At 35.0% G+C, this 14,977-nt stretch overlaps 3 protein-coding genes across 3 annotated transcripts; all 3 read right to left on the minus strand.

The window, feature by feature from the left end:
- Window positions 1–745: 745 nt before the first annotated feature.
- On the minus strand, window positions 746–2,315 carry LOC118062491 (putative ubiquitin-conjugating enzyme E2 38). Its single transcript, XM_035076267.2, has one exon. The coding sequence runs from the start codon at window positions 2,087–2,089 to the stop codon at window positions 941–943; it is 1,149 nt and encodes a 382-aa protein (XP_034932158.1). The 5' UTR covers window positions 2,090–2,315; the 3' UTR covers window positions 746–940.
- A 3,890-nt stretch (window positions 2,316–6,205) lies between these two features.
- On the minus strand, window positions 6,206–7,931 carry LOC118062452 (probable enoyl-CoA hydratase 1, peroxisomal). The gene is made up of 3 exons (XM_035076208.2): window positions 7,284–7,931; window positions 6,650–6,932; window positions 6,206–6,414 (listed from the first exon to the last, which is right to left on the minus strand). The coding sequence occupies exons 1-3, from the start codon at window positions 7,691–7,693 to the stop codon at window positions 6,310–6,312; spliced, it is 798 nt and encodes a 265-aa protein (XP_034932099.1). The 5' UTR covers window positions 7,694–7,931; the 3' UTR covers window positions 6,206–6,309.
- Window positions 7,932–11,810: 3,879 nt separating this feature from the next.
- On the minus strand, window positions 11,811–13,827 carry LOC118062453 (GDSL esterase/lipase At4g16230). The gene is made up of 5 exons (XM_035076209.2): window positions 13,358–13,827; window positions 13,095–13,225; window positions 12,501–12,746; window positions 12,138–12,393; window positions 11,811–12,051 (listed from the first exon to the last, which is right to left on the minus strand). The coding sequence occupies exons 1-5, from the start codon at window positions 13,605–13,607 to the stop codon at window positions 11,828–11,830; spliced, it is 1,107 nt and encodes a 368-aa protein (XP_034932100.2). The 5' UTR covers window positions 13,608–13,827; the 3' UTR covers window positions 11,811–11,827.
- Between the last annotated feature and the right edge of the window lie 1,150 nt (window positions 13,828–14,977).

A 14,977-nucleotide genomic window follows, 5' to 3' on the forward strand; every position in this document is an offset into this window, starting at 1 on the left:
ACTGTTCAGGCAATGATATTAATATATGCAAAAAAAATTAATTTTCTTTCGGGAACAAATAACAATATGGATTGTTGCTTGAGATTCTGGCCGTGCGATTAAAGGAAAACAAAACCCTTCTTTGCATTATCCTTCCCGCTTGACCGTATGGTTTTATTGCGTCCTTAATGTTTACGAGTGTAATTTGCTTAAGAATTTCCATCTCAACAATGCAACAATAACTAGTATTTTATAGCATTGCCATGATAATATTAACTAATAATAAGAAAGATATAGTTTAATTGATTAAATTTTAAATTTATTTTTTAAATATTATTAGTTCGAATCTCATGAACCTCAAGAATACTGAAAATATACATGACCATTAACTTTAGGACCGGTGAGATTAATCAAGGTGCATTCAAGCTAGCTCGAACACTCATGTTAATAATAAAAAAAAAATAGCATAATAAAAAATAATATTGTTTGTAATTGAAATTTAACTGGATTTTTATCAAAATTTGATTATTTTATTTTAATTTTTTAGTGTGTTTGAATCATTTTAATGTATTAATATTAAAAAATAAAAAAATATATTATTTTAATTTATTCTCAAACAAAAACTATTTTAAAACCAATCTTTATTAAAATTCTATCACCCACCAAACAACAACGTAACAAACTTACGACAAATCATACCCATTACTAACAACCAGATTTAAGCTCATCTCTCTCTCTCTCTCTCTCTCTCTCTCTCTATATATATATATATATATATATATATATATATAAAGGCTATCGATATATTGGCTACTACTCTGCTAATCATCATCATAACAGTACAGGAGTCAAAACTTGATATTAGCGATAACAGTATTGAATGGTCATGATCATCGTTGTAAAAGATTCTAAAAACAAGTTCTAAAAGTACATTGATAAATCAATAAATCAAGAACCTCCGTCAAAAACCCTTCTTTTTGACCCCGCTTTTGCCACTCTTATTCATCTTCTTTAACCCCAAAACTCTCTTTAATTTCGCAAACACCGTCCTTGCAAATCCACTCTTCTTACTTTGAATCACCGCTTTCCCCTTAAACGACCTCGTTTTCATCTCGACCGGCTGCACCGACGGCTCCACGAAATTCCCCAAAGACGCTCCATTTCTCTTGAAACCCAAAAGCAATTCTGGATATAATTGACCCATCAACCCTTTAAATTTATCTGAGACATCAACAGTTGATGAATTACCACTCGAACATGACCCATCATTTCTATAATACCCAACTCTAGTTTGACCATTAATATAAGCATTACAAGCTGATAATATAACGCTTGCCTTCTCTCTAAAATGGCTAGCAACAAAACCCTCAAAATTCTTTGGTGGCCTACGTAATAAAAACAACATCGTCTTGCAAGACAATAAAAAAACATTCTCACTATAAGCATTTGATTTCTTCTCCCATATGGCCCGACCCGGTAACACCCCATTACCCGGTTCGTTGTAATATGGTTTCTCATTCAAAACAAGGGCTTGGATGGAGACCAGAACTTGAAGTACTGTGGATTCACTGGAGTTCCATTTCTCACTTTTTCTACCGGGCCAAGTGTTCAGTAAACTTAAACACACCCGCCCATTTGCGTATAAATTCGGGTTGATTCGTAACCCGAATGATCTGTAATAAACCAGAGGGGGGCGGGCCGGGTAATCTGGTGGGAAAGCAATGTCAAAGAAATAAAGTCCATCATGGTATGGTGTACCTGCGACTCCTATGATTACTGCTCTTAAGAGATCGATACGATTCTCGTGCGCACGAACGTAGATTGAATCAGGGAGGTGTTTTTCGAGGATTTTCCATTCTTGCATGATCTTCTTGTAGACCCCACTTGAGATATTTGTTAAAGAATCTCCTCCACCGTCTTTGGTTTTTTTGCTGCTGCTGTCGTTGTCGTAGTCGATGTTGTTTACGAGATAGTGGTGATCTGACGAGTCAGATACGACGTCGAATTGATGGAAAATGTCGATTTCTTGGATCTCACCATCAGTGGTGGTGGTGGAGGTGGTTTGCTGTTGCTGTTGCTGGGGTTTTGGTAAGGGTAAAGAGAGAGCCATTTTGGTTGAGAAATAGAGAGGCTTTTGTTTTTGATTGTTTGGAATTTGGGGAGTTCTAAGAATGAAGTTTCTCTCGTAGAATAGAATCAACTAATTGTACTGCTAGTAGTTTCTATTGATAGGAATTAGTGGGTCCATGATGTGATTTGGAATTTCTCGGTAATTTGAGCATCATCGGAAGGAAAGTTGAATTTGCGGGCCATATAGTGAGGGTTATATACCCTTGGATCATAAAAAAAATAAAAAAAATCGGTGAATTAAGTTCTGATTTTTTAGCTAAGTTGGTGTTTGGTAAGAAGCTGATACAAACTTTCCTTCCAAGTTTCTAGGAAATTTTACAACTCCCCCTTTTACTTCTATAGACAAATACTTTGAATTCGCATAATACCGGCCTTGTATAGATTTTCGGGAAAATCCAAATTTCCTAGAAGGTTTATAGTAAGATTGTTAAAATCGCGATTTTAACACGGCACGGAACATGCAAACCAAACTCGGATTGTAAAAGCGAATCGTAATATCGTAAAATCATAAGGAATTTTAAAATACATTAAAAAAAATTATACTTCAAATAAAAATTCATAGCACCTTAAAATGTATGCTATCCCACATCAAGCTTATTACCAAAAGAATTTTTTCTAGATGCCATAAGTTCAACAATTCAAGAATCAATTCAAATCAACCCTGTAATCAATCCAAACATTTTATGCATATAAGGTAACCATTACAGATTCCAAAAAAAAAAAGAAGAAATTAAAACGAAAAGGAAATGGCAAGAAACAGAAACATCAAACACCCAAAACATGATAGCAAATGCATGCTGGGTGCTGGTGCATAGGCACATTGAAGAAACATGCATTTTCAATATAATCACAGGCTTCACAACCTAATTCACTAGCCAATCACAGGCATTGCAGCATTGCAGATGAGGTAACAACTAACAACTAACAAGGACTAAACAAATTGCTTGGTAACTAAACCAAAACTATTAAACTCAGGTTTCTAACGAAATCAGCACATGGATTACTCCCAGAATCAGAATTTAAAAATTTCTATGGGTTACTAACCTGACTCCAACTTGTTCAGATTAAGAAACAGAGACAATTGATTTATGTGAAAAAACAGAGTCACACACACACCACACGGTTAAAATTAAATCTAAAATTCATAGGCAATATCTCAATAATAGACAGTCACAGAAATTTTGAATCAAAATCTCAATCTTTAACATTATTAAACTGTAAAGATTAAAGCATCTAATGGTCCTAAACAACAGTCACAACAGATTACAAACAGGGTAAGAAATGGACATGGTAAGAAACTCTTATCTCTGTTCAGAGCAGTGAGCACTGAGGAGATCAATATTGCAGTCAAATTTGGAGCTTGCAATATTAGCATTACTACATTAGAGAAGAGAGAACTAGAACAAGGAAAACAAAATACTCGCAGCCACTGGTAGTTACCAAAAAAGAAGAGAGAACCAGAGAAACAAGATAAACAGAGTAACTTACCTGGTGGAGACTGGAGAGACGCCGTTGTTGTTGGGTGGACTCTGGTTCTCACGGTGGCTGGTGAAAAGGACATCGTCGATGAGGGGCGAGAGCTGTTGTGGAGTACCAGTGGACGGTGACCGTGAAAGACTGGAATCGTGGACGGCTAAGAGAAAGAGATAGAGACTGAGTCGCTGAGGAATCCTTAGTTTAGGGACGGCTGGTAGAATTTTTGGATTTCAAGTTAGGGATTTTTTTGGTTCTGAACATGAATGATGAACTGAAATGCGAAGACTGAAGAGAAACATTGCATTTGCAATTTTGCTTTTGCTTTGTTAAAGCCAATAAGCAGTCGACACCTGACAGATATATGTCTTTTTATTCTTGCGGGTAAAATCGTTAAATCGGTGGTGAAATCGCGATTTTACACGATTTTACCCGATTTTAATGATTTTACTCGATTTTATCTATTTTCGAGTTTTACAAGCGATTTAGCATGTAAAGCCTATATCAGCTCGTAAAAATATACGATTTTACGAGTTGAATCGCGATTTTGAGAACCTCGGTTCATAGAATAATTTTATTTTATATATTTTGCATGAAAATGATATGATTGTGACATTTTGTTGAACTAACCAAACAACTGTATGATTGTCACTTGTAACTTACCATGTGGCGGGGCTTATGAAAAAAGAGCAAACTCCTGTTTATAATACATTAGGATTGGATTTCACACAGGATCAAAGAGAGCCCTCCTCCACTCTGAGGGTGGAAACGTTAAAAAACGCCCATCTTATCTAAGAAAATTGCTTCTTTACAAAATCAATTATATCAGGATTAAATTGTTGTTTTGGACTTTTGAGAAAAAATGATTTATTCTCGGCCAAAGAAACTTCAAGGATTAAGGGAAAATTTTAAAAACTACCTAAAAAATACATATTTTTGGGCGGCTGGGTGTTAAAATTACACCGGTGGCAATCCCTCACTCTTTCCCTTAAATTATTTTCTTTTTAAATTCTAAATAATTATAAATTTAGATCTATATAATCTAAATTTCATGGTTTTATTTGGTTTTTTGTTTCTATTTCATCGAACCTCTCTCTAAAACAATATATGTCCAAATCGTCAAGCCGGTTGAAACTTACCAGACAAGGAACTTTGCTACCTCAAGACCATTATAGTTGAAATTGCAAGGGCTTCGATTGTTGGCTCCCTTGTCATTAGATCACCAACTTCCTTGAACTTTCGATGCTAGGCATGCATGCGTCAGCGTTTATACAGAGTCTTACGATTATACGAAGAATTGTGTTGAATAGTCGTCCGAACTTTGTCGATGCGCTCCTGTTTATGAGGAAGCACCCGTTCTCTTTTGAATTTATAGGGTTATTTTGCAAAGTTTCTTATAGAGAATTGTCTCGCGTGTCTAGGTATTTTCTTCCTACCCACCAAGATACGAGTAACTTTTGGTTGAAGATCATTTGCGTTTTTCCTAAGAGTAAAACACGAGTTACTTCAGAACTTGTAGCACCGTAGATCACTCGACTTGTAGTCAAATTGTTCGCCTGGGGCTGGATGCTCTGGAGCAATGGAAGATGGCGCAGACGTGGCAAATGGATGGTTGCCATCTCAACACGCGTCAAAGCAATCCCAGAACAGATGTGGCGTGGTCTAAGCCTGAGGATCGAGGGTTATATCAAATGCATTGTTGACGCTGCTATCTTCCAAAACCACGCTATGGGAGCAGGTTTTATCATAAGAGATCAAAATGGTCAGGTGATTTGGTGTGGACGTTGGCAGCTAAGGGGAAGTGTTCGTCCTTCACCGGCCGAAGCTTTGGCTGGAAAGGGAGTTCTTCAGAAAATCAGCCCCCTTAATCTTCATAATTGAGATGGATGCGAAACTCGTCGTGGACAGCATTTCAAGCACACAGAGGGAATATTCGGAATATGGTTCATCATAGAAGATTGCAGATCTCTTATCAGACGTGCCTTGAATTTCCGCACTGTTCATGTCCATAGATCAGCCGACAAGGCAGCCCATCATCTTCCTCTTGTAACCGATCAAGTCAAGACCTGTGGAGCCATGCTCCAGTCTTTATCTGGCTCTATTTTAGCTGATGAAACTTAATGATATTAAATGATTCCTTTTTTTAAAAAAAAAATAAATAAATCCTCAACCAAGATTAAATCATCTTTCTGAATGATCTCAAAGACAACTCAGTTTTCGAATTAACGGAGTCTAAATCATCTTTCTGAATAAATCTAAGAGACATCTCATGTGTGCATTTTAAAATCTAATAAAATCTTACAAATAACGACTCTAAAAATTAAATCTAAGAAATGAAAGAAGGAAACATATCTTATTAGTTAACATTGAAAGGCATTAACACTGGCAATATTGTGCTAATTCAAGATGAAAAGAGTATTTTATATTTAAAAATATATTAAAATAATATTTTTTATTTTGTAAAATTTATTTTGATATCAGCATATTAAAACAATCTAAAAACAAAAAAAAAATTATTCATTTAAACCTAAAAAAAAACTCAAATTTTTTTAAAAGGACGGTTGCATTACAATGACAAACAAGTCCAAAATATATTAATAGTTGAAAACTTGCTACTGCAGTGTTGAGTGGTGAATAAAAGAATTATTATTGATTTCAAATTTCCCTTCTTCAAGGAGGAAACACGTTGGTTTTCACAATAACATAACAATTCGGAGATTTAGAAATTTACAACTTTGAAGAAGGTGTCTTGGAGCTCCGACCAGCTATGAATTCCTGCATCTTCTGGAACTGGTCCTTAGTCATGCCATTGTAGTAGGCGTGAGCCCTCTCCTGAAACAAACCATGAGAAAACATTTGTTAGTCATAACAGAGAATGTAAATCACGGTTAGAAAAAAGCACATTCGCGCAATACCATAACAAAGTAAGTTTGCTGAAACACGACGCTAGGTAAAACACAAGGAACCAAAAAGCAAACGAGTCTGGAAAGAACTAGGATATGCTTACAAAAATCCTGGAAAATCCCTCAACTGAGAGAAAGAAATATGTATATATGTGTGTGTCTACCTTCTCTAGAGAGAGAGCATGAGCCAGGTCCAGCTTCAGGCCATCATTTATAACAGCCTTGTATCTCAACACCATGTCTTGATTATTTTTTATAATGGCCTCTGCAACTTCTCGGGCTTTCTTCAACACTTGACCTTCTTCCACAGCATGGTTAACCAAGCCCCACCTCTCAGCTTGCTCACCAGAAATTGGCATGGCCGTTAGAGACGCTTCCCGTGCCCTGTTTGCCCCTATAACGCGGGGAAGCTTCTGCGAGAGGCCCCATGAAGGAAATATCCCAAACCTTCACAGGCAATTCAAACAATCATATCGAACACTAAAATCTAAAAAACTTGTCCTAGAAAGCATGGAATATTATCACATACCGAATCCAATCACAAAATTCCACCGAAAACGTAACTACTTTGACATTCCCAAAAGCATTCAATTACTGCACATTCAAGCTAATCAGATACTACTTATAAGCACTGCAATTAGGTCTTTCGTTCAAGCCCCAAACCCTTTAAACCCCCACAAAAAAAAAAAAAAAAAAAAAAACACAAGCACGACCCCAATAACAAAACCATATTAATCAAAGGGCGAAACTAAAAGATAAACATACAAAAAATTTAATCAAATATAAAATACAACACACCTTGAATGTGTATCCATAAACTTAGCTCCTTTAGAAGCGATCAAAATATCACAAGCAAGTGCAATTTCAAACCCGGCGGTAATTGCAAACCCATTAATAGCTCCAATAATGGGCTTTTGGCACTGCTCCATTTGAGCAACCGGGTCGGTCTCCACGTCCTTTACATCCCCTTTAAACACCTCCTCCGCAGCAGTCAGATCCACACCCGAACAAAACGCCCGACCCGATCCCGTCAAAACGATGACCCGAACTGACTCGTCCTTACCTAAGGCATTGATTTGACGGGCTAAGCGAACCATCATAGGCCTCGTCAAGGAGTTCAGCGATTTGGGACGGTTTATTGTGATCGTTGCGATGCCGTTTTGGTCTCGAGTGACCAAGATAAGGTTTTCAATTCTGGTTTGATCCATTTTCAAGTCAGAGAAGTGACACAACTACTTTTTTCTCTTTTTTTTCCAGGTAGGTTTGATCGATTGCTTGTTTTATTTAAGGTTTTGTGCGTTGTTGATTTGCGTGTGAAAGCTTACAGGTAGGGTTGTGTGATGGCAACATCTGAGGCATGGGGCTCGGTCTTTGGATATGATAAACCCGCCGGCATTGCCTTGATATATTGTTTTTTATTGCCCGTGCATGTGTTTTTTTTTTTTTACCTCTTTCGATTAAGTCATAAGGTTTCTACACCCTCTGCGGCTCTGAAACTTTCTCCTTTTAATCTATACATTCTCAAATCTCAACATAATTTAACAATTTAAAAATACCCCTCTGTTAATATTCATCTTATCTTTAAAAATACGTTCGTATTAGTTTTATTTTCAAATGATATCAATTATCACTTGGAACATTCTATATACAGTGCTCTTTTTATATTAAATTTACTATTTAAGGACATAGTTTTTATTGAAAAAACAGTGCACTATTAATGATTAAATATACATGAAAAGATTTAATAAAAAAAATAAATTTTAAAGAATAAATGATTGGAAAAAAAAAACTGTTTAAAGTCAAAACTGAGTCTTCATTTCATTAAACTCTAATAGCAGAATCGTTTTTGGTGACACCATGTTAAGCGTATTTCCTTTGAAAAGAGAGAGTCCAAAATACCACCATCAGCATATGATTGTATTTTTCTACATTAGACTAAGAAAAAAAATAAAATCAATAAGAACAAAATTCCTGGTATAATTTTTCCAAGCGAATTAATATAAAAGTAAAATAAACGGGTGGGTGAGGATCAATTGTTCTCTTCTTAAAGCTGTTTCTTTCAAATTTAATTATGGTAGTTTTTATAATCGTGGTTTGAAAAAAATTATTTTATAAAAGGTATTTGTGTTGAGATTGGTTTGATATTTATATATATTTGGTTAAAACTATGGTTTAAATTGAAGTTGAACAAAAAAATAATTTAATGTGTTTATTTAAGAATGTTTTTTAAATTGAGGTTATAAAATAACTAAAAAAGATATATATTAATATTGATGGTTTTTAATTTAAATATTATAGATTTAACTACTACTGTTATTACATCATGAAATAAAAATTATACTTTATATAAAATATTTTTTATTATTCCATTAAACTATCTACAATTTCATCACTACAGTTTCCATGATTTTTTGAGTATGCAATAAAATCATCTAAAATATCATCATGAATAAAATTAGAATTATGATCAAATCCTATAAATGTTATGCCATCATGTAATCTACTTCTAACTTATGTGGTGTTATTGAATAATATTAAATATTAATTTTTTGAATAAAATACAATTAAAAATAAAAAAATAAAATTTTTTACTGTTCATTTTGGCACACTTTTGTGTGCAGAGTTTAATTCACTATGCAGTTCATTTTTGTAATGTGAACAATGAGTGCAGAGTGAATTAAGACAAAGTCATGCAAAATATCTCTGAAAAAAATTAGGATCCCATGTGATCATTTTGCCACATGACAGATTTTAATTGCAGGACCATCTAATTTCTTCCCTCTGCTCCCAATCACTTCCACATGCTCTTTGAATTAAATTCTGCAACGACTATATTTTTAGCTTTAAGAAAATAAGCGGTGCGGAACGCTAGAAAAAATAACGAAAAGTAGCAATTTTTAGCTTTAACAAAACCTGCGGCATGAAATCAATTTTCAGTGGAACCCATTCAGACATTAATTTTTTTAACCAAATAGCTATAATTTATGATTGGGTCAAAACACAGCCTCAATATAATACCATACCAAACGGAAAGAGGCCCGTTTGGGAGTGATTCAAAAGGCCTTGGCTATTCTTCCTAATAGGTTTCTAATAAAAAAAGAAGAAAAGAAAATCAGATGCAGGGAGATTCTGAGATTATTGGAGGCAAGAGTAATTGCACTGGTTTCAAAGATCTAGAGTCGAGTGGATTTGTTTAGGGGATAAGAATTCTAGATTTTATCATGCCACCATCGTGATTTGTGGAAAGAGAAACCGTGTTGGATCCCTGCGCAATGATAAGGGAAATGGGGTTTCGAATACTGCCAGTATTCAGCGTACAGTATGAAATCTTTATGAGGTTTTATTTTCGAAGGAGGCGGTGGCTCGACCACCTTCTTTTCCTTCAGCGGATGCTGTTATGTCCAGTTTGAGGAGTCCAGATGTGCATGATGACGCCCAAAGTGCTTTATTTGATATGGGTGCTCATAAAGCTGCAGGTCCTGATGGCTTCCATGCTCGTTTCTTCCAAGCTCAATGGAAGGTAGGGGGTACTGTTGAAATTGTTCAAAATGTTTTCTGGGGAAAGAAAAGATATTTCTCGGGTTAATGAGACTTCTCTTACTCTAATTCCAAAAGTACAGAGGCCAGTGTATGTTGCTCAATCTCGCCACATTGGTTTATGCAATGTGACTTGTAAAATTGACAACCAGAACATTGGTAAATAAGATGAAGTTGCTCCTTCCTTCCATTATTAGTCCGCAGCAAAATTGTTTCACGCTGAGTAGACGAATTATGATAATGTCATTGTGGCTCAGAAGGTTATCCGTTCTTTGCATAAATGAGTTTTATACCTGAATTTCCTTTAATAGCAATAGTTCCTTTTCCTTTGACAGAAATATATTCACTGTTTCTAATATTAACTTTAAAAACACTCATTTTGTCAAGTTGCTTGAATAAATTTTCTTTATTTGTTATGTGATTTGTGTAACCATTATCTATAAGCTAGCAATCATTTGCTTGTTTGCTAGCAAAACAAGTGGCTAAAAATAGCTGCTTCTCCTTTTGTTGATTTGCAACTTGAGCTTCATCTTCTTGCAGGTTAGTTTTGCTTTTGCAAATCTTCTCCATGTGTCCCAATTGATTACATTTTTTGCATTTATTTTCCGGTCTCCACCAGTAATATTTATGTAAGTGATTTGTTTTCTTATAGTATTGACATGAAGGAAAGTTTCCAATTCTTTTACTGCTACTACCGACTCCCTTATATTTGTTGATTTTTTTTTTGCCTGTCTCCTTCCTGAACATGCATTTTAGCTTGAAAAGCTCCTTCCATGGACTCCTCTTGCAATATTATTCTTCTTTGTTCTTGTGCTTGTAAAACATTGAGCAATTCTGCCAAATAAATTTTTGATAGATCTTTAGATTCTTCTAACGAAGAAATTTTTGATTCAAACCTTTAAGGTAAAGTTACAAGAATTTTTTCAACAACTCGTTTATCAGAAAAATCTTCTCCCAATAGTCTTACTTTGTTGACTATGGAAAGTAATCTATTAGAAAAATCTCTGATTGTTTATGTTTCTTTCATCTCCTGCATCTCAAATTCCCTTCTCAAATTCAACATTGCATTTGAATTATTCTCTCATTACTATGAAATTCTTTTTAAAGATAATTTCATATTTGCTTGGTTGTATCAAGTGCAATTATTATGGGGAATATTGCTTTTAAACTGCAGAGTAGAGACATTTTTTTGCTCTTTTCTTATGATGGTTTCTGATTTGAGCAAGAGTAGGATTAACAGAAAGTGGTTGTGTTTCATGTTCTTGTTCTACTGCATCCTAGAAATCAAGGCTTGTAAATATATTTTCATTCTTATAACCCACATTTGATAGTTTTCACCAGTAAATACTGGTGGTGATGCAAGAGAATACATATTTGATGCCATTGAAAAAAGATAGAAGGGTTTTGTGTTTGTATTTTTAGTGTAAAAAGGTTTCTTACAAGTTACTCTCTTCACTCAAGCTGGTCTTATAAGATCAAATGTAGCTCTAATATCAATTTAAAGTTGTATTACAGTATAGAGATACAGAAAAAACAAAGAAATAAATAGTAATAAGAATTGTTATTATTATAATTGCAAGCATATTTTTTTTATTAATGAAATCACTTTTTTATATAGGAGAGTTTTGATAACAAACTTTAAAAAAATAATGACAAGATTTTAACTGAAAAAGAGCTGCTTTATAACAGCTTTATTTGCAACAAACATCATAATAAATTGGAACTAAATCTTCTTAGCATGGATGACCTCTTTTTTAGAAGCAAATGAGGCAACTGTCAACATAATCGCTCTCATTTGACTTGATTCAAATTGTAGCGAGCCGACGAATGTTCAGCGGTGAAATGTCATTGGAGTCGCCATCTAATAGCCGTTTCGCTATTATCACATTAGCAGCGTCAGAAGGATGGTATGGATCCCAGAAAAGGTACTTGGACCTATCGGAGCAAACTTTTGATGGAGGGCCACATGGTATCAGACCACCAAAGTGCCCGGCAGCATAGCAGCATGATGCATTTGCGTTCTCAAATCCTGCAAAACAAAATTACAAATCTTATTTCTGATTAGAACACAAACACCATCTACGTACTCATCCAAAAACGATCGAGATGTCAGACCATATGATCTATAATTTTGCAGGATGTCGTTGACAATGCGGTAAACATCTGCGTAAACAAAATTTGATCCCTCCAGATTTGCACCAAGTTCAGTGATAAGGCTTCTTAGCTCTGTGTTGTACAGCTGGGCTATCTGATTGGAAGAACTAACACAATTGTCTCCCGCAGCTGGATTTGTATCTCTCTGATATGGTATACACCCAATTGGACCGACATTTGCCACAAAAATCTTTCTAGCACCCAAATTGTAGAGCCTCTGCAAATAGTATGGAGCTAGCTCTTTATAGGATTCCAGAATGGGTCTAATACATGGAAAATTAAGGGTCTGAATAAACATATATAGTTGCAAGGAGCTTTTTTTACCGTGAGTTGTAATCTGAATCTTGCCACCACGGTATCTACAAACACGTCTGGAGGTACCACCTTCTGGTTTACGGCTGAGACGACGGGTGTCAAGTAGTTGCTGATAAAATCGTTTGAGCCAATAACAACTTCGAAGAGAGACATTTTAAGCAGACTCAGAGTTGCAGGAGCACCAATGCTTGCAATTATGTCTTGCCTGGTGTTTGCGAAGTTATCAATCTGCGCATCCAAGTTGATCCGACCACCCTATAGATTATGCATAGAATGCTTATCGCATGAATTCACCAGGCTAAAATAGAGGTGCAGCAACTTTTTTTAAAATGCACTTTCAAGTATGGGGTTTTCTAAAAAATCTGACCCCACACTTAACATTGAAAAGATAGATAAATAAAAAAAAACAATCATTCAAAAACTTTGGAAGTACAAATTCGTTCATCGATTCTGAGACTTTTTCTAGAAGCATTAAGTGTCTTAATTAAAAGCTTTCAAAAAACTTGGAAGCTGAGTTGATTTTGTCTATTCAGTGCTTCACTTTCAAGCATGCATACATTCTGGAAAATAAAAATATTCGATTGAATCAAACAGAAAACTTACAAAAATCTTTCCAGTGTAATTAAGAATTCCACCTCCACCAGAAGCATAATTGACACCCCTCAAAACCACAGATCCCACTGTTGTAGGAGCCAAGAAAGGAGGAGTGAAATCTTCAAAACCCAATTCCTGACCTGTTAGTTAAACAAAGTTTTGATATAACGATGAGGAAATGAGATCATTTATCTGCTTCACTATCAGGCTGAGTCATCATTTAGGCACTGCAGTAGTAGCTATCAATCAGAAAATAAGAGAAATGGACTTGCCTATAATATCAGCAATGGTTCTTCCATTGGTGTACCGTCCTGTTGGCCTTCCAAAATCAATCCCATTTGGGATGTAGTTAGCTTTAGACAGTGACACGATGTAGTTGTTGTTTCCAGCATCAACCAAGGAGTCACCAAGAATAAAAATCGCGGGAACACTGTTTGCAATGCTGACCCTTGACAATAAAAAGACTGTCAGTACTTGAGACATTATCCACGCATTTCTTCGTTTATATAAGAGGATATCCATGACGGAAAAGAAAACGAGATATGCGTAACTATTGATTATTGAGGGTCCGGTTGCCGTTAAATACTAGAGCTCAAAAAATTTGCAACAAAAAGGAGATCACAAGTATTCAAGAACGCAAGGACAAGGTAGAACATTATCGAGTAGAATTGAATGTGTTTTAACTGTGGGAACTTGTTTATATGGCAAATCAATTAATTCAAAAGTCTTATTTTATTTTATTTTATTTTATTTTTGTGTCTTAATTTTCAAAATCACCAAATCAAAAGGACAAGTTTAAATAAAAAAAATAAATAGGTGTTGTGCATTTTAAACCGAAAACAAACACAAATAAATAAATTTACGAGGTTTCCAAAAAATAGACACGTTAACATAAAAAGCAAATTATATATTATTAAAAAAAATAATATAAACACTCAACTTAACCCAGTATAATCTTATAAAATCTAGTATTTCACTCTTACACCATATATTTCTTTTAAATCTTTTTTTTTTCACTTTTACACAATTAGAGTTGCACTCATTACATACATACCTCTTTCTTTATCTCTATTTATAAGACAAATGAAAGCTTTGTAACAATCAATAAGTACCAAACAACTACCACCTACTACAATAAACATTGAAGTTGAATTTAGTGTTCTTGTCATAAGTGATTGGTCGAAAAGTAATGGTTGTTGAAAAATATTAATATAAATTTGCTACAACAGGATGCGCAACCGTTAACCATCCTAATAAATCTTATCAGATGGGACACTTCGCTCTTGTATCGACTATCAAAACATGTGCAATCTGATCAGCCAAGGCCTAGGCTGGGGCTTTCATATCCCTATACTTGAAAGAACTTCAATCCTTCTTCCCTAGACTTTCTCTAAAAGGATAGATCGCAATAATTACAGATACCCATTTGCATAGATTCACTTGTGTCCATTCAATAAACATATCAAAATTACACACAGTCCCTCGCATTTAACTTTCTTTCAAGCCACTCCCTTAAACTTAGGAACTTGCAATTCTATCAGAAACTATCAGCAGCCACTCAATTTGGCTCCAAGTCATGTCGCCAAAACATGCTCCGTTTTAGTCCCAAAATCGCTTGATTTTCTTCCAGGTTTTATGCTATTCAATTCATGGGAAAGTCTCGAGACTGTCAAATATACGAAAATGGATGATAGTTTGAAATGGATTTAAGAAATAGACGGCGATGGCACGCTTGAAAATGAAAGAATAATAAGTGAACTATAACATTGAATGCCCTGCAGAATCAGCACCGAACCGGTGTTCATAAATTATAAACTACAAAGCAAATCCTTGAGAGTGTAATTTCACGCAAAATATATTGGAGACCGAGGCACAGTGAATGAATCTGTGCT

Source organism: Populus alba, chromosome 8, assembly GCF_005239225.2.
Source record: "Populus alba chromosome 8, ASM523922v2, whole genome shotgun sequence".
Lineage (NCBI taxonomy): Eukaryota > Viridiplantae > Streptophyta > Magnoliopsida > Malpighiales > Salicaceae > Populus > Populus alba.